We start from the raw sequence: 25,046 nt of genomic DNA on the forward strand, positions 1-25,046 counted from the left end.
CATATGGAACAAACAAGTAAGTATAAATGCCTTGTTAAAAATATTGATCTAACCCAGGCATATCAAACTGGTATGCCATGGGCTGTGTGTGTGTGTGCCCTCAGGTGTTTGTTGTGCAGCCACTTAATAAGTGTTATCAACTTTCACAGACTAATAGGGTTATATGTTATATAAATAAAATTCATAAATTATATATATCTTAATAAACATTGATGGCAATGAGATCCTGATTTTTTGCACAAGGGAAAGCACATTAAAACATTTAACTCTCCATGATGCCACTAGTGTTTTGCATGCAAAAAAAAAAAACTCCTCTACAATACCAGATGTGAATTTCTTCCAGTGCTCAAACACCCTCTAGATGAAGGAAAATTTCTGCCTACCTGACCTGCCATCATCCTTCCTCAATTTGAATTTATGTCCTCTCATGTGTAGTCTGTGCAAGAGGAAGGATTCCAACAGCATTGAGCTTACGCAATCCAGTCAATACTTTAAACATCTCAATCATATCTCCTCGAAGGTGCCTAGTCTTCAGATACTGCAGTTTGCAAAACTGAAACCTTTCCTGGTAAGACCAGCCTTCTGCTTCCCTCACCAACCTTCTTTCTTTTCTCTGCACCTGTTCCAACAGATCCAAGTCCTCCCTAAAATGAGGTTTCCAGACCTGTACTGGAAGTAATACTCAAGACGTGGCCTGACCACTGCCTTATACAATGGTATAATTACCTCCTTATACCTGCTGGCAAAATTCCTTTATATCATTGACAAAAAAACTCTAGTTCTCTGAGGAGTGCAGAAAGTACTGGTGGACTGCCTGCCCTGCTCAGAAAACTTTATATCTGATTACACAATTACCCCCAAGCAGTAGCGTAGCTACCTTTTTTCGGGCCTGGAGGCAGAGAACATGTTCTGGCCCCTACTTAATTAATGAAAATTGCAAAAACAGGAGACAGCCAAAGACGCCGGGCCCCTAAAAGGCCTGGAGGCAATTGCCTTGCCTGCCTACATGGTAGCTATGCCACTGCCCTATGTGTGGTACCACACATAGGGCAGTGGATTACTGTGATTAACTACCCTGCCAACCTTCTTATCATCAGAAAACTTAGACATTAAGCCTGACATGCTTCATCACTAAATATAGAAAACAATAATGGGCCCAGCACTGAACCCTGGGAGACTCCACTAATAACATTAGTCTAAGAAGAGCAGTGTCCACTGATAATCACTCTCTGTCTTCTCTTGCTCAACCATCCTTTATCCATAGCAGCAACTTGCTCTTAATGCAAAACAGCTCCAATTTATACAGCAGTCTTTTATTGTGCAACAGTATCGAAAGCTTTTCTGAAATCTAAGTATATGATGTCAAAATTATTTTTTGCATCCAGTTGCTTTGTTACTGTGTCATAGTATTCAATGTGATTGGTTAGACAAGATTACCCCTTAACAAATTCATGCTGTGACTGCAGTATAACTGCATTTGTGTCTAGATAACACTGCATTACTTCTTTAACCAGTGACTCTATTATTTTCCCTAGAACAGAAGTCAGGCTAACAGATCTGAAATTACTCACGTCTCCCTTTGGTTCCCCTTTGTGAACTGGAGATTCATTTAGACATCTCTAGTCCATAGGGACCTCTATTGAATCCAGGGATGCTCTCATAATCATGGCTAAAGGTTTGTATACCTCTTTTGCTGCTTCCTTTAGTTTAATTGGACAGATCCCATCCACCCCATGTGCCTTTATTACATTTAGCTTCAATTTTTCTCCTCCACTTTCTGCTCAGTTATCACAAAATCATTCAGCTCTCTACCAGAATTTGGATCACTTCTGGCATCTGCATCCCTAAAAAAATTTTCATGTGGGAATGTAGATACAAAATATCCATTCAATTTATCCACAACCACCATAAACAGTTAATTCATTCATATCTGTGGACCAGTGTAATTCAACTGCTTCTGTTTACTGTCTACTGTTTATGTAAGTAAAGAAGTCTTTGCTGATTTATTTACTTTCTTTGCCAGAGACTTCTCATAATCTGCCTTAGCTTGCCTAACTTCCTTTGTGGCTTTTTTTTGCAGACTAGTTTATATCTACTGTAGGCTTCTGTATAACCTGATAATTTATATGCATCCCAAGCATATTTCTTCCACGAGTCTCATCAGTACTTCTGACATTGATATCTATAGAAAAAGAAACACGCACACACATAGGCAGTGCCATCTTAACCAATAAGCTAAATGGGCTTATTGGTTAAGATGGGCTATAGCCCAGGGGCAACAGCCCATTTTTATATTTTTACTGTTTTTATTTATTTATGAACAGTAAAGCTATATCTACTTAAAAAAAAAAAAAAAAAAACTGCAGCCATTATCAACATACTGCAGGATGGAAGCTTCCTCAACGATTCATGTTGAGGGAAATGGACCATAATCTGCCACGCTGGTTCAGTGCAGGTTAGCAGATCGACTGTATTTAGCAGTCAGGGGCTTGAACCCCGGTCTACTCAAAGAGTGTGTGCTACTGCACTCTCACTCCTGACCACTTGACTACAGAGGCCCTACTTTTAAAATAAATACATAACGTTATTAAAAATATGCATTCCACTGACTATTGTATAAGAAGGATCATCATGTTATTGGCCCAGGGCTTCCAAAGTTTTGAAGATGGTACTGCACATAAGGTTCTTTTTAATTCTAATACTATGAACCATTATAGGAAACTTTAAGGAAAATATCACACTTTACGTGATTTAACTTTCTGAAGTTTTGCAGAAATTTTTGTAGGCTTGCCAACACTGTGTTGATGCTGATCACAAGAAAAACCTCAGGAGATACGGTGATAATATATATATATATATATAAAAAAATTATCCGAGTTTAATTTTTAATTATAAAACACACTATGTGCATGTGTTCCTAATCAAACATAGCTTATGGCATACTGTTAACTCTTTATGAAATAAATTTTTCATTTAATTACTGTCATGTACTGGAGCAAAAATCAACCTCTAAAAACACAGAAAAAAAAAAAAAAAAAAAAAAGACTTAAAATGTAACCTGGAATCTTCATTTCAAATATACATACCTAGCAGACCCAATTACGTGTCTCCTGTTATTTTAATAGAGAAAATAACTGTTTTTACTGCCTACAGTGAAGTAAAATTATGTTACAGGTCATAAAGAACTTACCTGGACAAATTCCAAAGCAATAAATGCTGTAGCTACAGTGACACCAACTTTGGTTACAAACAACAAGAAATCTCCAACAGAGTTGATGGCAGCTACACGCAGAGCATTAGAGGTTAAAATTCGGAAGGCTTCTTGAGCTCCTTTACAGAAAGAATAGCCATAGATAGCTAGAAAGATAAATATGATAACACGTGATGATATACTTGTACAACAATGTCTTTGAGTAAAGTCATGATATACATACTGATTACTTTTCATTTAATATTTGATTTAATAAATTGGAATAGTCAGTAACCACTGTTTATAGCAGTGGTGAAATTACCTACTCACAGCTCTAGTACCACAGGAGGAGACTTGATGGGACAGTGGTACATTTACAAACTGGCACATGCCTATGCACACTAGAAAGCTTAAAAAAAAAAAAAAAAATTTATATCCAAATATACTAATTGTACTAGTAGGGGGTCTACCAGCTGATTTAAAAACCTCTGTGATGATATAGTAATTAAAGAACATGATGAAGACCCATTTGAGTCTTGTGGGGGGAAAGGGGACCAAGACTTGTAGTTATGTCTCTGGTTATGGTTATACATGATAAGCACCAAGGAAGCTAAGGCCACTAGACACCGTCATATTGTCCCTGTAACTGTGTATATCCTTAAATTGGTTTGAATGTTTTCTAGATGAAAAACCACTCAACCCTCAACCAAAATTGAATAATTTGGTAATCATATGAAAAAAAATCCATAGATTCCTCCCATCTCGATGGGGGCCGAATCCACGGAACCACAGTGATAAAGTGATAATAATCACTGTGATAGCCATGAAGACTGCCACCAGTTCATAACCATTGATATTTGTTGTTTAGAGCAGTGCTACTCAAAGTGTGGTCTGTGGACCGGTGCCAGTCTGCGACAATTGTATTTTCCAAAAGTACTTGTTTGTTGTTTGGTTTTTAGGAGCATTAGCAACTAAGGCCATATTGCTCCGGGAATATGCGGTGGTCATTCCCTGACCTTTCTGCATCCTCCGTATTTGGCGGAGAGGGGCTCAAACCCCGGTCTAATCAAGAAGTATGTGCTACGCACTGTTGCTCCTTCCCACCTGGCTATGGAGGCGCCTCCAAAAGTACTGGTCTGCAATGAATTTTAAATAAAAGGAACTGGTCCTTCACCACAGATAGTTTGAGAAGCACTAGTTTAGAGGTTAAAATTATTATGAATCCATGCAAATTCCAAATCTGTGAACATTTGATTGCCAAGAGCAATCAATTGATTGCTCTTGGCAATCTGCCATGGTGGGTAACTGCAAATCATAATATTATAATCTCTGTGTTGAGAAGTAGATTAAGACATTTGCTCAAGTTTTTATAATTTATAAAAATATAGCTACAGTAGACTGTCGAAATAACGCCACCCCCAAATAATGGAACATTCGAACTAATAGAACATTGAGATCAGATGTTTACACAGCACAGATGTCTTGCAGTGGCAAAAAAAGAAAACGGCAAGTCACGTGATTACTGTATTTGTTTATGTTCACCATTTTGAAAGTGAATTCTGTACTGATATCATGGATTATACCACTGTTTTACATTTATTTTAAATTAAAAGCCCCTCACTATGACTCCGAAATGTTAATAAACCTCATATAGAGAAGAAAGGAAGAACAACATTAAAGCCTAGTGACAAACTTGATATGATCCAAACTATTACATTAGGGTCACCCAGAAAATTAATTCATATACCCATGTATATCGTGTCTGTAAATTGCGTGTGTTCTCTGGTCGATTTGTCTGTTTTGCTGGACGAAAAACCAGAGTTTCTGGGGAAAAAACCTTGCTATCTACACCTGAGATTGACTAACCCAGCCATAGAGTGAAAACCGCCCATAAAAGACCCTCACATCATCGATGGGATTTGAACCCAGGCCTTTTCCACCCAGTGTGTGGAGGATGGTGTTGATACCACTGTGCTACACGTGCAGACTAAACATGATATAATAAAGAAAACAGAACGGAGCGTTAACAGGAGTGTATTAATGGCAGAATATATTTCTATATTTCTTATTTAGCCTGATTATTTATGCATTAAATATATTAAAAATAAAACTTTCTAGATAACGGAAAAATTGAAATAACGATTTTTCTGTGCCGTTATTCTGAAAGTCTACTGTATAATTTAATTAACATTAAAAGGGTTCCTCACAGGTGGCACAGGGTTACAGCACTAGCACGCTTCAATGTTAATAGCATTTTAGCAGCATTAGTTGAGGTATTGATGCAAGAAAGCAAGCTTATATAGCATCAGCCAAAAAAAAAAAAAACCCCCTTCCCATTTCACCCATCCAGTCACTCCAAATGTCTGTCTAGTTCAGCATTAAATTTATTTAAGCTATCAACTTCCACAGCAACAGACGGAGGTCTGTTCCAGCAAACTACCTGATGGCTAAAGGCAATTTTCCACACATCTATCCTACAACTGTCTTTTTAGCATTGGCATTAGTAGAGGCATACGATGCAAGAAAGCAAGCTTATGCAGCATCAGCTAAAAAAAAAAAAACTGCTCCCATTTCACCCCTCCATTCGTTCCAAATACCTGTCCAGCTCAGCCTTAAATTTATTTAGGCTATCAACTTCCACAACAAAAGATTCAAGACTGTTCCACCAATCAACTACCCACTGGCTAAAGACAAACTTCCTCACATCTATTCTGCAACTCACTTTCCTCAGTTTGAATTTATGCCCTCTCAGGTGATTATTCTGAGCAAGGGGAAGAATCCTATCAGGATTGGGCATGCTCAAACCATTCAAGGCTTTATACACCTCAATCAGATAAACTCACAGGTCACTAGTCTCCAAATACTGTAATTTGCAAAACTTAAGCCTTTCTTCGTAAGAGCAACCCTTTGTTCCCTTCACTAATCTTGTTGCCCTTCTCAGTACTCATTCCAACAGCTCTACATCCTTCTTAATAGAGGCACTGGATAAAGAAGCACTGCAGGATCATCTAGATGAGACTTATTATAGCTTAGACACAGCATGGTTTTGTTAAGGGGAAGTCTTGTCTAACCAATTTGATTGGATACTATGATGTGGTCACAAAGGAACTGGATGCAGGGAATAACTTTGATATCATATATTTGGATCTTAGAAAGGCTTTTGATACTGTTGCACATGGAAAACTGCTGCACAAATTGGAGTAGTGTGGTATTGGAGGCAAGTTGCTGCTATGGATAAAGGGATGGTTGAGTGGGAGAAGGCAGAGAGTGGTAATCAATGGACACTGCTCTGTGAACTAATGTTATTAGTGGAGTCCCTCAGGGTTCAGTGTTGGGTCCATTGTTGTTTTCTGTATTTATAAATGATACTGATAATGGTATATCAGGCTTAATGTCCAAGTTTGCAGACGATACAAAGGATGGCAGGGTTGTTAAGGACACTAATGACAGTACGCTGCTGCAACAGAATCTAGAAAAGTTGAGCAGATTGGCTGAGAAGTGGCAAATGAAGTTTAACATTGACAAATGGAAAGTTCGACCTATGGGAAGCAGTAACCCCAGAGTAACGTATCAACTCTGTGGTACTACACTGACAGTGGCAGAGAGTGAAATGGTGTCTTGTCAATGATATATGGGACTTTTTCTAGCAGGGATAAGGAAGTGATTATCCCCTTGTATAAACAATGGTCACGCCACACCTTGAGTACTATATACAGGTCTGGAGGCCTCATTTTAATTTCCCTGGAACAGAAGTTAAACTAACAGGTCCATAATTACTTGTGTCGCCCTTTGATCCTCCTTGTGAATTGGGGTCACATTTGCACATCTCCAGTCATGAGCACCTCCCCTGAGTCCTTAGCCATAATTATGGCTAAGGGTTTGCTTACTTCCTTTGCTGCCTCCTTTAATATAACTGGATAGATCCCATCCACTCCAGTTGCCTTTTTTATGTTTATCTTCAACAATTTCTCCTCCACTTTCCTCTCAGTTATTACAAGATTCTCTAGCTTACTGCAGAGTTGAATACACCTCTGGCATTTCCCTCACTGAATAACTCCTCATGTGTGAATGTCGATGCTAAATATTCATTTAATTTGGTAGCTACCTGAGCAGGATCATCAACAGTTGACCCATCGATATCAAGTGGACCAATCTGATTCATCCCCTTCCTTCTAGAGTTTACATAAGTAAAGAACTCTTTGCTGTTTTTCTTTGCATCCTTTGCCAAAAATTTCTCATAATCTGCCTTTGCCTGTCTAATCTCCTTTGTGACTTGGTTACAGACCAGCTTATATCTATCATAGGCTTCTGTGTCACGTGTTAATTTATATGTATCCCATGCATTTTTCTTCTCTGCCACGTGTCACATTAGTTCATCTGACATACATTTAGGCCTAAACCTTGAACAATATTTCTTAGTTGGTATGGAAAGCATAATAGCTTCAAAGATTAATTCTTTGAATGCCTCTCATTTTGAATTTGCTGTTGATAACATCATCAGTTGGTTCCACCGTATAGAATTTAAATACTGGCTCAAACCACCGTAGTCGCTTTTATGAAAGCAAAAACCCTTCTCTTTTCCCCTGATGGTAGTTACATCTTTGAGTAAATCCCACTTCAACACACTGTGATCACTGCCACCTAGTGGTTCCTTTATCTGCAGATTCTTAATGCATAAGAATCACTACTGATAATCAGATCAAGAGTATTACTCCCTCTAGTTGCCTTTCGAATATGCTGCTGTAGAAAACAATCATCCAATAAATCCACAAAAGCCTTGCTACTGTGTGTGTGACCAACCCACAAATTCCAGTCAATATCTGGGAAATTAAAATTCCCCATTATAAGACTCTCTGATTTACTGGCCTATTCTATTTCCCTGTACAGTTGTTTATTATACTCATCAGAGTCATTAGGCCTATAACACTCTTTCTCTCAATTTTGATCTCCCAGTGCTTATGTCACACCAAACTGACTCGGCACTGCACTGTCCAGCTATGTTGACTGGCTGCACTTCCTTGGAGTTTTTGTGTTTCTTAACCAATGGCATAACCCCTCCTCCCTTCCTGTCCTGTCTATCCTTCCTGTACACCTTGTACTACTTAGGCGCCTCCGTAGCCAGGTGGGAAGGAGCAGCAGTGCGAAGCACACGCTTCTTGATTAGACCGGGGATCGAGCCCGTCACCACCAAATACGGAGGATGCGGAAAGGTCAGGGAATGACCACCGCATATCCCGGAGCAATATGGCCTTAGTTGCTAATGCTCCTAAAAACCAAATAACAAACAAACACCTTGTACTCCCCAAATTCCAGTTCTTCATTCTTTATATCTGTGTGACACCATGTCTCTGATATCATGTCCCAACAATATCTTCCTTTGGATATGAAATACTGCCCTATCTAGCCTACTCACTCGATCTTACACCATCAGACTTCTACTTGTTTCCTTTCCTCAAATCATTTCTTTGGGGAGGCCTACTTCCCTAATGACAAGACACTCATTTCTGCAAGAGTCATGGTTCAAAGACCAACCTCACCGCTTCTACAAAAACGGTATCCGTAGCCTCATCCATTGATGTGAAAAATGTATAAATCTGCAAGGTGGCTACGTAGAGAAGGACTAAAACTTGTGTCAAGAATCAACAGGCCAGCACCTCTGCAGCTAGGTCAGGGCGATTCTTTATTGAGCCACCCTCATAGCAGAGCTTTTACTTAATTTACCCATGAGTGTGCCACTAAACTGATGTTTATTTTTTTTTTAACATTTAAAAATTTTCTTTTAAAAAAAATTTCACTTTTACAGCACAGTACAATCAAAGCAAAAAATAAATAAATAAAAGTCCTACTAGTTACGTAAAGCTTAGCAAATAAATATTACTAACCTATTTCGATGTAAGCATTACGGTTGAGGTAAACAAGAAACTTTTCAAAGCAACATATACAACACTGACAACACTTTAAAAGTAATGCACACGTGTCACTGTATTTGGACAACCTGCAACAAAAAACAAAAATTACACATTTAGATGACATAATAATGACAAAGGAGTAATACAACATATATCCTCTTATTCTGCAGTAAAAATGAACTGCCTGGCTACTTTATTAGACTATGAGCTCATAGGAGGTTAGATCAGCATTAGCCTAAATCTATGTGCAAACATTATGCTTTTATATGTTTCTGGAGCGATGAAGCTTGTTTCTACCTTTCTGTTATGTCAACAGCCTGGTCCAGCATCAGAGAACCTGAGCTTTTTCAAACAACAACCTCTGCATCCTATGCTGCTTTAATGGGATGCAGAAACACCTCTGCATCCCTATCAAGGTGGGAACATGTCCTGCAATGGATTTTTTTACACTGGAACACTGTTCCAGTTTCTATCACATCACTAATGATACATACATACCTGATTATTAAAAATAAGATATTTCATTAAGGAGCATTCCGTTTCATAAAATTTTGCATTCGAACCTCTGGATGGGAGTTTTTGTGGTTGTTGTTGTAGTAAGGTTCGAGCTTCGGTAACTAAGGACATATTGCTCTGTGTATATTGTCTGTAAATTGTGTGTTCCGAGGTTGATTTTCTGTTTGCCGGATGAAAAACCATGCTACTCTCACCTGAGACCGACCAACTCAGCCGCATTGTGAAAAGGACCATAAAAATTCCTCCCGTCATCAACGGGACTCAAACTCAGGTCTTTTCTACCTAACATGGGGGTGGATGGCGATCCTACAAACCGTGCTACCCGTGAGGGCAGTTTTTGTGGTGATGAACATTAACATTAACTCAGGTAAGCTCTAATTTCACCCATTCCTCCCAAAAAACAGTGACATTTTAAATATATTACAGATTCATTAACAAGTTTTGAAAAAGATAAAGAGTAACTGAGAAAGAGAAAACTGCGAGAGAGAAAGAGAGAGATATTGCACAAGCTGGTTCTACCAAAATCGTGTGATTTCTCATGTGGCAGAGGATATGCCTTAGAGATTTCTTGGATGATCAAATTATTAGCAGGAGCATCTATCTGCTGCAGTTGTCAGATCTTACCTCACTGGATTTTTGTCTGCTTCTTAAAAGATCAGATATATGTGAACAACCCAATAATTCTTTTTTACAACAGCATGTTAGGAAGGTGATGAAAGAAGACAATATTCCTGATTTGATTATCAGCAGTAATTATTCATGCATTAAAAATCTTCAGATAAAGAAAAATGATCGTAATCTACTACTACTGCAAAAGTTAAGGGAAGAAATTTTACTTTCTTAAAGGTAACTACAATGGTCTTAGACATATTTTTTAAAATTCTTTTCAGTGCAACCAACTGATGGTGTTAACAATGGCAAATTCTAAATGGGAAGTGCTCGGAGAAGTAATCCTAGAAGCTACTAAATTTTTATACCAACAAAGAGATACTGTTCAAGGTATATCAGTTCATCTGACATAAATGGATGTCAGATGAACATGGGACACATAAATTATCAGGTGATACAGAAGCCTATGGTAGATATAAAGTAGTCTGCAATCAAGTCACAAAGGAGGTTAGGCAAGCCAAGGCAAATTATGAGAAATCTTTGGAAAAGGATGCAAAAAACGACCAGCAAAGACTTCTTTAATTATGCAATCACTAGACGACAGGAATGAATCACATTGGTCCATTTCATATCAATGGTTCAACTGTTTAAGATCCTGCTCAGGTTGCTGACAAACTGAATAGATATTTTGCATCTATGTTCACACATGAGTAATTTTTTAGTAACAAGAATGTCAAAAGTGTATGAAATTCTAACAAGGAGCTAAATGATTTTAAATCCTGTGGCCAGCAAATTTTAAACTATAATGGTCTTCATGATCGTGACAGAAGAAACTTTGCCTTCGTGATGAATTGCCTTGATATTGCATACTTTCAAAACAAATAACATCACCAAAAGGTTAATCTGTCAAATGTATTTGAAATAAATGTGTTTGAAAGTTGTGCAATACCAAGGAAACTCCTTGTGAGGGCAAAATCTGTTCTGCTGTTAATATTATGTCTATTCCATTAACTGGAAAATTTAAATTCTAATGGCCACAAAAAAAAAAAATAATAATAAATAAATAAAAATAACAGAGGACAAGACCATTTGCCTAACTTCTTATAATTTCATAAAGGCCAAATAGCATTAGCTATTTTATTTTACAGTTATTAAATTATCATCCAAAAGTCTGTATCTTTTATATTAAAACTAAAGACATTAATTGATTTACACAATAAAAATTGCTGTGATATTTTTAAAATAATCTAATGTTGTTGTTGTTATTTGGTTTTTAGGAGCATTAGCAACTAAGGCCATATTGCTCCGGGATATGCGGTGGTCATTCCCTGAATGACCTTTCCGCATCCTCCGTATTTGGTGGTGACGGGCTCGAACCCCGGTCTAATCAAGAAGCGTGTGCTACGCACTGCTGCTCCTTCCCACCTGGCTACGGAGGCGCCTTAAAATAATCTAACTTCAGTTACTCAGAGTCTTTCCTTTAACTGCATTCAGTGCCTAAGGCAGAGCCCAGTTACAATACCGATGCTCACACCAATGCAGCCATAGTAGCAGTAAGAAAATATGTTATTGTTGAACAGTTTGAAAGTTTGTAATGTGATGCACAGAATATCGATGTGGAAAGAGAATAGTTTCAATTACATGATGATCTGCAGTTCTTGTGTCACTTTTCCCTTCTTCCTCTTCTCTCTCTCTCTCAGGGTAATTCAGAATTTTTTTTTTTTTTTTATTTTGTCTGGTGCAGCATAAGCTTCAGGCTTTCTTGCATTATATGGCTAATAATAATAATGTCTGGTAACCATAGTTTACAGAAAAGTGAAAGTTATCAGGTTCATGTAAATAAAAAAGCAGTCTATCAATAAGAGCTTTCCAATTTTTAGTGTTGCAAAACACTACTGTGTCAGATATTCTGGTTGCAGGAATGACCACATGGAGTGGGATTGAAGCCACCATGTAAACAACAATAAACACCTATAACCATTTCTGTTTTTGGCCTATTAAAAAGCTTCCAGCATACATATAAAAACAATTAGTTATTAAAGGTTAAAGACGTCATCTATTTTCTAAACATGAAATGTACACTTCAAAAGTCAGAAATAAATATTTCTTACTGTTTTTCTAGGAATTTTAGCATTGCTCGTATCAGCTTCAAAAGAGCAATTATGAGGGATCCCAGTGCTACTGATCCAAGGTGATATCGTATTAAAAAGCTAATGCTTGTGATGATCGGTGTACCTAAGCGACTCTTGTCTCTATACACAGCCAAAGAAATAAAACAAAATAAATTAAGCAATAAAAATGGAGAAGGGTAATTAAGTCAAATTTTACTAAAATTATTTTTAATATGAAACAATGTTTTAATAGCTTACCGAGTGAAGAACCAAGTAGCAACAGCACCTGCTATTACCATGTGTTGGCAAGCTATGATGAACTGTGTCAACCAGAACAGTGCCATTAGATGATACCATCGCATAATCTGTATTAAAGTACAAATATAATAAAATTATATTTTAAAGAAACAACAGGCTACAGCAGAAAAAATAAATATTTTGGTATTGTTTGTGAAGAGATTTTTTGCTATCAATAATTGTATCTTTCCTCTAGATATAACATCTGCTTATTGCAATTGGATCTGACATCACTGGTCAGACGCCATTGGTTTATGACAAAGTTTTCTCTAAACACATGAAAATTGCAGAATTACAAAAGTAATATTTGGAAAAACTTATTTTATCCTGAAGGATAAAATAAAAAGGTACCATATTCATATGGATGTTTTAGGGCACAAGGGCAACTGGGGCCAAAACGTGCCTATTCTTATGTTATATTTTTATATACTTAATTGGTCTGATTTTTGCATCATAGGAATTCATATATTTGTATTTGCTTGAGGAAGCTAAATAGCTCATTTAGATTCACATTATTTCCAATAGTGTGGATGAGTGATATAGGTTCTTGCAGACTTGACAGTGAAAACAAAAGGTATCTAGGCCAAAGTATGATGAGTAGTCAGAATAGAGGAGGAAAAGAAGAGAGAGAAAAAAATCTACTCTATGAATGCATGTTTATACCCATATTGATTGTGCTGCAGTCTGGGGTCACAGCAGAGATGGCCACAGTCATTATACAAGGATCTCAATCAAAAGACATACCTTATTAACTATAACATTCTTGTTGTTGTCCAGTAATGCTTTACGTATCATATCATATCAGGAAATTTTCATACAGAGCTGCTAATTGCACAGAAAGCACTATTTTACTATACTAAAAAAATCCAAACACTTTTACAAGGCAGAGGAATGCATGTTTCATCAAAACTGGACAGAAATAGTGCATAGTTTTCAAAGCAGTATAGCAGGCTTTGGAATTTCTCTGAAAAGAGTGGATTATCTATTGCTTTATCCCTAATGTGTTCACCATCTTGAAAACCAGACCTTAGTTCCAATTTAGTATGGAGTCTTCATTTATAATAAGACATGGGTCAAGAAAAGCAAAACTCTTTGATCTTGGCATAGAAAGTGATGATATATGTGCATATAGAAACTATTTCCCATATGTTGTCACAATAATCATTATATATATATATACACTTAAGACAATTTATGGGGATGTTATGTGGTGATTTTTCCTTATCTAATGTTGATTTTTTAGTTGCCAAGCCTGAGGCTTTTTGTGTATATATCTATAATTCCCCAAGTTTACTTTTGGTCAAAGGAAAATGGATAATGTTTTCTAATTTATACATGTTTTATATTTTTATTTCTCATATGATTTGTATGATTTTGTACATTATGTTCTTAATACACTAATCACTGAATTAAGTGATTCCCCAATGGGTTGTATGATTTGCATTTAATTTCAGCTCTATCTAAAGTCTCAGGTTTTGCAATCCTGGTCCTATTCTCTTCTGTTAGTTTTTATTCTGCTTCAAACAATTATTTTCCAAAGATTACATATTACAGAAGGTTTAGCCAATTCTATTGTAGATTTCTCCTTAGATTAAGTTATAATGAGGATGAGATAACAGAAGATAAAGGAGAATGTGTCATATGTTAAGAGGACTTAGTTAAAGGTGACAGACTACCTTGCCTCTGTAAATATCACAAAACATAAGTAGCTGCGAAGTTTAACAAAAGTATAATTGTTGAATAATTTGCAATATTATTATTTGCAATATTTATTAAAATTATAATAAAAATTATTATAATTTTAAAAATTATAATAATTTTTAAAATTTCTAAAATTATGAAAAATTATTTTTGATCAAACCTTGTATAGTATAATAATTATTACAACATACAGGGTTTGATCAAACAGTTGAAGGTTGCATTGAAATGAATATTATTCAATGATAACTGTTCATATTGTTAATATTATTCAATATAATCTTCTTCCATCATGCTTACTATTGGTCAAAACATTTTTCAAAGTCTTTTGTGAATGCTTTCAAGTGATCCACCCTGTTTGATTAGATTTCCTGAAAGATTAGATTTCCTGAAAGACTCAGATTTTCTTTTCACATCATTGGAAATTGCCAAAAATTGCATAGTACTAAATTAGACAAATAAGGTGAGTGCAGCACAGTGAGGGTGTTTTTATTGGTCAAAAATTGTTGGATGGTGAATGACATGACACCAAAATTTTTGTAGCAAAGGTGGCAGCAATTTCAAAATTTCTCGGGTTGTTTATAGTGGATTGCATCTCTGTCATTTTACAACTTCTTAGCAGCAGGCTGCAATAATAGTGACACCTTTCAGAGGAAATTCTGATAATGCCAATCCCCCATTGTTAAAAAATACAATCAGCATGACCTCTGCATGTAACTTTTACTCAATGGCCACTTGAAAATGCCCCCCCCCCCACACATAGCATCATCTCTATAAAGTGAAATGACCATTTCGCATTTCTGTGGTTGACTTTGCAACTTTGCTACAAAATTGTAGCAAAGTGGGAAAGTTGTAGCAGCATAATATTCGCATTTTAAATCTTTCCACTTTTAGTATATACAGTAAATGAGAAAAACAAGTGTTCACTCAAAGCAGCTTTCCATTAGACTGTCATATAACAAAAGTTAAAACAGTTTGATGCACATATCAAGAGATGTCGTTATAAGTCCTGGTTACACTCTTTTAACAATCACTATGCATTCGAGAATTAGAAACTCATTCACTGAAAGATCATGGCTATTGGAACAGTGAAATTACTAGTAATAATTCACAAAATGTAAAGCTATGAAGCTGTTCCATAAGCTTCAATCACAAGAAAAATTTCTTTGTGAATCTCTTTTTGTTAAGGAAGTTTTAATTCAGAACACCATTGAAGGTTAACAGATACCCATCTAGATGATTGAGAGCTGTTTTTTTTTTTTTTTTTGGCTGATGTTATATAAGCTATCTATAAGTATCTCATTAAAACCCTGTGTTGTTATATATTGTGTTAAAAATAGCGTTAAAGAATTATATCGTATTGTAACAAATATATTATTCTGCATAAACCTCAGTACATCCTATCTAGTAGAGTAAATATGTTTAATGACTAAGGATAATTCAAAATTTAATGAACTCTAATTTAAACTTTGAACTATAGAATTAGTTGTGTATTCTTAATCTTTGTTAATTCCTCTTTATACATAATTTTAGAGAACACAACTAGGAGTGATGAAATGTACCCAATTTTATTTAGTTATTTGAATTTTTTGAGATCTAACTGTACCAACTGTTCTTTGCAAACCAATTAAAATACTTAACAGGAAAAATGTCTTTATTAAATCTTTTTTGCTTAGTAGTAGTACTCCATGTGATGAGTTCAATTATGATTTATATTTGCTTTACTTTTGTGAAGAATTCTGATTTTTATTTCACTTTATGATTGCATTTCTTGAATCTTACAAATTTTGTAGTAACTTATTATTGTAACATATTAACTTAATTTTACATCCAAATTCCTTTATTCCTTTTATTCTCTTTTATTCCTTTAATGGTTTTTTCAAGTGGTATTTAAATATTCATGATTGTGATTTTATGCTTTTAGAAATGGTCCCCCCCCCCTTGTGATTGTGATGAAGCCCCAGATATTTTAGATCTGTGAGCCATGGCCTAACTTAACAATTTTTAAGAAATCTCTGGCAAAGAATGCAAAGGAAAGCAAGCAACAAGGACTTCTTTACTCATGTAAACACTAAAAGGAAGGGAATAAATTACATTGGTCTACTAGATACAAATGTTTTAACTGCTGATGATGCTGCTCAGGTTGCTAACAAACTGAATAGATATTTTGTATCTATTTTCACACATGAGGAATGTTTTAGAGATAAGAATGTCAGCAGTGTATCAAATTCTAACAAGGAGCTAAATGATTTTGTGATAAGGCACCTAGTGCAGATGGGATCTAATTGTATTAAGGGAGGCAGGAAAAGGAATAAGCAAACCTTCAGATATAATTATAAGATCATCATTTAGGGAAGGTTCTAATGGACTGGAGATGTGCAAATGTATCCCTAATTCACAAAGTGGGATCAAACAGCCCTTTCTGATTGGAAATATGGAAATATAAATTTGATTGGATACTATGATGCATCAACCAAGGAATTGGATGAAAAAAAGTGTGTGTGTACCTTGTATGCACAAAAAATGTGCAAACATTCTTGGCTTAGAAGAGGTTAGCAAAATCTAAGCCTAATTACCCATTTGTTGAATAGTATGATTGCAACAATACAAGTATTTGTACTGTTGCAATCTGCATTTTTGTTACATTCCATTTTTAGGTGCTACTATAGATGTCTTCATATCAATAATTTTCTGATTAGTAAAAGGGACTGAAAGCCACACTGCTATAGCTCAGTGTTCAACGATGCCGATGTCAAATGCAGAGTGTTGTCAACAGTATTGAGCAAGCCAACCTAAGAAAATAAAGACAGAGGTAGCAATGAGTGCGCAAGAACGAAAAAAACTATCAAGATTGTGCAAAAAAACAAACAGAAAATCAAGCGTTGGATTTAGTAGTGCTTTCAACCAGCAATGCCTAACATCTAACAATTATGTACCTGAAGTAAGTATTAATAATGTACAACCGAACAATTCTCCAATTGTGTACACTGACAGTCAGTGTTTGGCCTGTTGGCGATATATGTACAGCAGAGTGCTTGTAACCCAATCACTAAGTGATACTTACAATGGTTGTTTATATTTCTCCTAACAGTGACATACAGGATATAACTGACTTCATTCCTTTCATTTTGCTGCTGTACTCATACCAGCATACCCATGATCATGAGCGACATATCATACTAGCATATCACATACCCATGATCATCGATTTCAATGTTAACTTTGGATTGGAAGAAACTAAACTGTTAATTACTTTACTGCAAGAAACATTCGATCTAACTCACAATTTCAACTACAAGATCGGGTACCTCAATCAACGCTGTTTTCCAAAGACATTTAGATACATTATATATGTCTCTTACTATAGTTATCATAAATCTATTGTAGCTTGTCTTCCAGCTGAAATTATGGAAATTTGTGAATTTTGTGAATGATCAATAATTTGTGAATTATTTGTGAATGATCAATAAAATATTTACAATACAAAATCTAGTTTATTTCGTAATCAATATATATAAATCTAAATACCTAAAAGAAACGCAAAGATTAGTAACCATTACAGAAATTATGTCATTTATGTCATTTCCATCTCACATTTTTGTTACCACGTTACTTCAGTCTGCTATTTATTCTACTAAATCAACGCTAGTGACTGAAGTAGTTTCATTAAGGAAGTGATGCAATTTGCGTCATTTCTGCATTGCATTTTCATGACAAACTGGTTTTACTTCAGTCTGAAATTTAATAGGTGCCGCAAAAGATGTTTTCACATCAAAAATAATTTTGACATTGTATACTTAGTTCTTCAAATAGGCCTCTGGGGTTGGATATATTCATACTATAATTTTTAGTGTTTCTCACCAACCATTGAAGTAAAAACGAAAACCAAAATCTTAAAAAGTTTGTTTAAATTTACAATAAATTTACAGTAGATCAACAAAATACGATTATACAAAATGTTACTGATAATGAAATACTGAATTAGGATAAAACAAATGTAAATTTACAGTGAATGTACAAATAAAATGATAATAAAATACTGAATTAAAATGCGATAAAATAACTGAAGCTTTCAAAGGCTTCTGCCTTCTTCCTCTGTTGAGGAAGAAGGCAGAAGCCTTTGAAAGCTTCAGTTATTTTAGCGCTTTTAATCTAGTATATTTTATTGCATTTTAATTCAGTATTTTATTATCATTTTATTTGTACATTCACTGTAAATTACATTTGTTTTATCCTAATTCAGTATTTCATTATCAGTAACATTTTGTATAATCATATTTTGTTGATCTACTGTAAATTTATTGTAAATTTAAACATAAACTTTTTAAGATTTTGGTTTTCGTTTTTACTTCAATGGTTGGTGAGCAACACTAAAAATTATAGTATTGTATACTTAGATTTCAAAATACTTCTGACACTGTTGCACATAAAAGACTGTGTACAAACTACAGGAGTGTGGAATTAAGGGCAAATTACTGCTATGGATAAAGAGAAGGTGGAGTGGGAGAAGATGGAGTACTTATTAATCGGCACTGCTCTTTATAGGCTAAAGATGTTAGTGGAATTCCACAGGATTCAGTGCTTGGTCCATTGTTGTTTTCTGTGTTTATTTATGAAGTTGATGAAGGCATAACAGATTTGATGTCTAAGTTTGCAAATGATACAAAGGTTGGCAAGGCAGTTAATGACAAATGCTGTACTGCTCAAATAACACTGCTTGTTTGTTGTTTGTTATTTGGTTTTTAGGAGCATTAGCAACTAAGGCCATATTGCTCCGGGATATGTGGTGATCATTCTCTGACCTTTCCGCATCCTCAGTATTTGGTGATGACGGGCTCGAACCCCGGTCTAATCAAGAAGCGTGTGTTACGCACTGCTGCTTCTTCCCACCTGGCTACGGAGGTGCCTAGTTAATGACAATAGTCAGGGTATGCTACTGCAATGAAAATTAGATAAATTAGGTAAATGGGCTGAGAAGTGGCAATTGAAGTTTAACATGACAAATCCATAGTACCTCATATGGGGAGCAGTAATCCAAGATTAACATACAAAATGTATGGTACCACAGTCAGGGTAAGTGGAGAATGAAAAAGACCTGGAGGTTATTCTGCAGTCAGATATGAAGTTCTATGAGTAATGCAGTCAGGCTGCCAGAATAGCGCATGCATCTTTGTCAATGATATGCAGGAATTTTGCCAGCAGGGATAAGGTGATAATCTATTGTATAAGGCAATGGTCAAGACAACTTCAATACAACATATAAGTCTGGAAGCCTCATTTTAGGAGAAACATGGAACTATTGAATTGGGTGCAGAGAAGAGCAATGAGATGAGTAAAGGGGGAAGGGTGCACTCACGAGGAAAGGCTTCAATTCTGCAAGCTACAGCACCTGGAAACTAGGCAACTGTGAGGAGATTAGACTGAGGTGTTTAAGGCTTTGAATGGATAGAATAAGCTCAATGCTGATGGAATCCATCCTCTTGCTCAGACTACACACAAGGGACATAAATTCAAATTGTAGCAGTATGGTTGCAGGATTGATGTGCAGAAAATTTCCTTCAGGCAGTGGGTGGTTAATTGTTGGAACAAACTTTCACCTGGTATTTTTGAAGCAAATAATTTGGAGAAATTCCAGGAAGAACTAGAGAAAATATTACAGAGGAATAGACAGCTGATGTGGAAGGTATTTTATTTTTTTTTCTGATACTGTCTATGTTTGCTTTTTCGCATCATTTATCAATACTAACATCAACAGTAATGTTAAATTTAAAAAATTTCTATTAGTTTCCAAAAAACTAAATATTCACAATCAAGTTAGTTCATGATCAAGCCTAAAATAATAACCTTCCCATTTTGCCCATCCAGTCACTCCAAATGTTTGTCTAGTTCAGCCTTAAATTTATTTAAGCTATCATCTTCCACAACAACAGATGGAAGTCTGTTCCAGCAATCAACTATCTGCTGGCTAAAGGCAAATTTCAGCACATCTATTCTACAACCGTCTTTCCTCATTTTGAATCTATGCCCCCTCAGTTTGTTAGTCTGAGCAAGCGGAAGTATCCAGTCAGCATTGAGCGTGCTCAAACCATTAGAGGCTTATACACCTCAATGAAATAACCTTGCAGGTGTCTAGTCTCCAGATGCAGCAAATTTCAGAACTTAAGCCTTTCTTTATAAGCTCAATTTTTGTTCCTCTCACCAATCTTGTTGCCCTTCTCTGTACTCATTCTAGCAACTCTATATCCCTCCTAAAATGAAGCCTCCAGACCTGTACCCAATGCTCAAGGTGTGGCCTGACCATTGCCTTATACAATTGCATCTACATTCACACATGAGGAATTATTAAGGTTTGAAAATGGCAGAAGGTTATCAAATTGTAGCAGGATACTTAATGATTTTGTAATAACTGAAAGCAAAGTGGAGGAGAAATTGTTGAAGTTAAACATAAGAAAAGCACCTGGGGTGGATGGGATCTATCCAGTTATATTAAAGGAAGCGGCAAAGCAACTAAGCAAACCCTTAGCCATAATTATGAGAGCATCATTGGACTCAGGGGAGGTTCCCATGGACTGGAGATGTGCAAATGTATTCCCAATTCACAAAGGGGGATCGAAGGGTGACACGAGTAATTACAGACCAGTTAGTTTAACTTCTGTTCCGGGTAAAATAATGGAGTCACTGGTTAAAGATGCATTGCAGGATCATCTAGATAAGACTGCAGCAATAATTCAGACACAGCATGGGTTTGTTAAGGGAAAGTCTTGTCTGACAAAATTTGATAGGATATTATGATGTGGTTACAAAGGAACTGGATGCAAAAAATAATTTTGATATCATATATTTGGATTTCAGGAAAGCTTTTGACACTGTTGCGCATGGAAGACTATTGTACAAATTGGAGCAGAATGGTATTAAGGGTAAGTTGATACAATGGATAAAAGGATGGTTAAGTGGGAGAAGACAGAGGGTGGTAATCAATGGGTGCTGCTCTTCTTGGACTAATGTTATTAGTGGAGTCCCACAGGGTTCGGTGTTAGGTCCACTGTTGTTTTGTATATTTATCAATGATATTCATGAAGGTATATCAGGCTTAATGTCGAAGTTTGTAGATGATACAAAGGTTGGCAGGGTTGTTAATGACAGTAATGGCAGTGTGCTACTGCAATAGGATCTAGATAATTTGGACAGATGGGCTAAGAAGTAGCAACTGAAGTTTAACCTTGACAAATGCAAAGTACTGCATATGGGTAGAAGTAACCTCAGAGAAACATACCAACTGTGTGGTACTACACTCAAGGTGGTAGAAAATGAAAAAGACCTGGGAGTAATTGTGCAGTCAGATATGAAGTTTTCTGAGCAATGCAGACAGGCTGCCAGGGCAGGTCATGGGGTTTTGTCAATGATATATAGGAATTTTTCTAGCAGTTAAAAGGAGGTGATTATCCCTCTGTATAAGGCAATGGTCAGGCCACGCCTTGAGTACTGCATACAGGTCAGGAGGCCTCATTTTAGGAAGGATGTAGATTTACTTGAGCGTGTACAGAGAAAGGCAACAAGATTTGTGAGGGGAATGAAGGGATCCTCTTACCAAGAGAGGCTTAAGTTCTGCAAATTGTAGTGGCTGGAGACTAGGCACCTGCACGGTGATCTGATTGAGGTATATAAGGCCTTGAATGGGTTGAGCACGCTGAATTCTGATGGGATCCTTCCACTTGTTCAGATTACGAACCTAAGGGGGCATAAATTCAAATTAAGAAAAGACAGATTTAGCCAGCAGGTGGTTAATTGCTGAAACAAACTTCCATCTGTCGTGGAAGTTGATAGGTTAAATAAATTTATGGAGGAACTGGACAGGCATTTGGAGGGAATGGTGTGATTTTTTTTTTTGGCTGATGCTGCATAAGCTCATACACTTGCTTTCTTGCATCAAATGCCACTGCTACTACAACAAGGGGATAATCACCTCCTTGTCTCCGCTAACAAAATTATTATATATCACTGACAAATCTCTGTGACCTGCTTTGGCAGCCCGTCTGCACTGCTCAGAGAACTTCATATCTGACTGCACAATTATCCCCAGATCTTTTTCATTCTCCAACTCCTTGAGTGTAGTACATTTCTCTTGGGTTACTGCCACCCATATGCAGTACTTTGCATTTGTCATGTTAAACTTCCAGTTGGCACTTCTCAGCCCATCTGCTTAACTTTTCTAGATCCTGTTGCAGTAGCATACTGTCTTTAACAACCCTGCCAACCTTTTTATCATCTGCAAACTTGGACATTAAGAATGATATACCTTCATCAATATCATTGATAAATACACAAAACAACAATGGGCCCAGCACCGAACCCTGGGGGAATCCACTAATATCATTAGTTCAAATAGAACAGTGTTCATTTATTACCACTCTCTGCCGTTTCCACTCAACCCTCCCTTTATCCATTGCAGCAACTTGCCCTTAATGCCATAAAGTTCCAATTTATACAGCAGTGTTCCATGTGCAACAGTATCAAAAGTTTTTCTGAATTCCAAGTATATGATATCAAAATTATTTTTTGCATCCAGTTCTTTTGTGACCACATTGTAGTATTTGTCAGACAAGACTTCCCCTTAACAAACCCATGTTGTGTCTCAACTATTATTATAGTCTTGTCTAGGTGATCCTGCATCACTTCTTTAACCAGTGACTCCACTATTTTCCTGTGAACAGGTCTATAATTATTTGTGTCACCCTTTGACCCCCCCCCCCTTTGTGAATTGGAGATACATTTGCACATTTTCAGACCATGGGAACCTCCCCTGAATCTAATGATACTCTCATAATTATGGCTAAGGGTTTCCTTACTTCCCTTGCTGTCTCCTTCAATATAAATGGATATATTCCATCTGCCCCAGGTTCCTATTTTATGTTTAACTTCAACAATTTCTCCCCCACTTTGCTCTTCATTATTACAAAATCATTTAGCTCTCTGTTAAAACTTCTGTCCTCCTCTTCCTTATAGAATTCCTCATATGTGAATGTAGATATGTGAATTAGAGACGGTCGTGTTCAAAGCCGCTAAGTGGATTTTTCTTATTTATTGATTTGAAATTATTGTTTTTCTAAAACTTTTGATTTAAATTTAGTAGTATAACATTATTTTGTGATTTTCTGATTAATTTGGTGTATTTATTCTTTACTCGCCCTTGTAATTGCATAAAAGTATCGGTAAAGGTTTCCACGTGTTTCAACTCCGCTACCGTTCGTAATTTTCCCGCCTTTGTGATACGATAGTTATATACCATACTAGATAGCGTTAGTTGAACTTCGTTAGCAGTTAAATTATACGTTTAAATAAATACATATAACGACTTAGATTACAAACATAATATAATTAATTATATTTAACATAATTAATAACATAACATAATTAATTATAATTAATTAATAAATTAATAGAATCATGACTCAGACCAGAGCAGCAAAGCAAAAGGCTCAAGCTAATGGAAGTGCTCAAAGCAGAACTGAGGGGGGCAGTTGTCCTCTGACTCACAGCCTTATAAAATGCACTGTTTGCTTGATGTTTGCAGAGCAATCGGGTGCGGGACATGATACTGCCAAGGGGGATGTCTTTGTGTGTGCGCGATGCAAGGAGTGTATCGATATCAGGCAACAACTCGGCGTTCTTGTGGGCCTATATGAGAGCTTGAAGGACAGGGTGGATGCCCTCGAAGAAACTAAATTGAGGGGCCCATCAAGCTCTCAGCTGCCCACATCAACGCCAGAGCTTGCACTTGGGCATCGCGTGACACAGAGACAACCCCCGAGGCAGAATGCGCTGGTCCCGAAGGAACTAGTAGTTGTTGGTGACTCTATTGTCAGGGAAACGGGGAACATGCTTTGTAAAAAAGATAGGTGGAACAGGACCTGGGTATGTCTGCCAGGGGCAAAGGTTGATGACGTTGTAGAGCGAATATCATCTTTTAAGGGCACAAAAGGTGATATAGTTGTACACGTTGGCACTAATAATATTAAGAGTAGGAGACCGGCAGAATTACTTAACAAGTACAGGTCACTGTTGAACAAAAGCCGAGAATTAGGGTTGAATTTGAAAGTGTCTGCAATTCTGCCCAGACACGATAGGAGGGAGTATATGATGAGAGCCTTGTCGATCAATTCGGCCCTGGAAAGATTGTGCAAGGCTCAAGGGGTAGAATTTTTTTCAGCCTGGACTGTACTTGTTAACAGGAGAGATTGCTTCTACAGGGATGGGATACACTTAAATAGAAAGGGTGCAAGAATATTTGCTGATGCTATCGAGGCAGTGTTAGGTGGGTCGAAAAACTGCTAGCTTGGGGGGAGACAAAGACCAATAGATTGGCAGTAGCCACTGACAGACGTGAAAGAGCTTCCTGCACTGCTTCTATTAGAATGAGCAGAAGCCTGAAAAACAAAATGCATGGTATTTCAGAGACTGCCGGGAGCCATTGCAGTACAAGTAAACACATGGGTTGTGTTAGGGTAGCTAAGAATAGAAACAGGTGCAGGTATACTTGCGTGTACACCAATGCTAGGAGTTTAGTAAATAAATTTGATGAATTTGAGGTATTGCTCAAAACATCAAAGGCAGATATTGTTGGGATATCAGAGACGTGGTGTCACACAGATATAAGGGATGAAGAACTGCAATTTGGGGAGTACAACGTCTACAGAAAGGATAGACAGGATAGGAAGG

General features: G+C 36.6%; 1 protein-coding gene across 3 annotated transcripts in view; it reads right to left on the bottom strand.

Moving 5' to 3' along the window:
* The window catches only part of LOC150085550 (choline transporter-like protein 1), a 361,536-nt gene that overhangs the window by 43,502 nt on the left and 292,988 nt on the right, over window positions 1–25,046 (bottom strand). For all 3 annotated transcript variants that reach the window (XM_090373336.1, XM_090373335.1, XM_090373334.1), the window contains exons 13-16: window positions 12,594–12,700; window positions 12,336–12,476; window positions 9,073–9,185; window positions 3,191–3,357 (exon numbers count right to left, since the gene is read on the bottom strand). In XM_090373336.1, coding sequence (XP_090229462.1) covers window positions 3,191–3,357; window positions 9,073–9,185; window positions 12,336–12,476; window positions 12,594–12,700 — 528 coding nt within the window. The remainder of the gene's footprint in view (window positions 1–3,190; window positions 3,358–9,072; window positions 9,186–12,335; window positions 12,477–12,593; window positions 12,701–25,046) is intronic.

The sequence above is a fragment of the Mastigoproctus giganteus genome, chromosome 5, assembly GCF_048544385.1.
Source record: "Mastigoproctus giganteus isolate SK-2022 chromosome 5, ASM4854438v1, whole genome shotgun sequence".
Classification (NCBI taxonomy): domain Eukaryota; kingdom Metazoa; phylum Arthropoda; class Arachnida; order Uropygi; family Thelyphonidae; genus Mastigoproctus; species Mastigoproctus giganteus.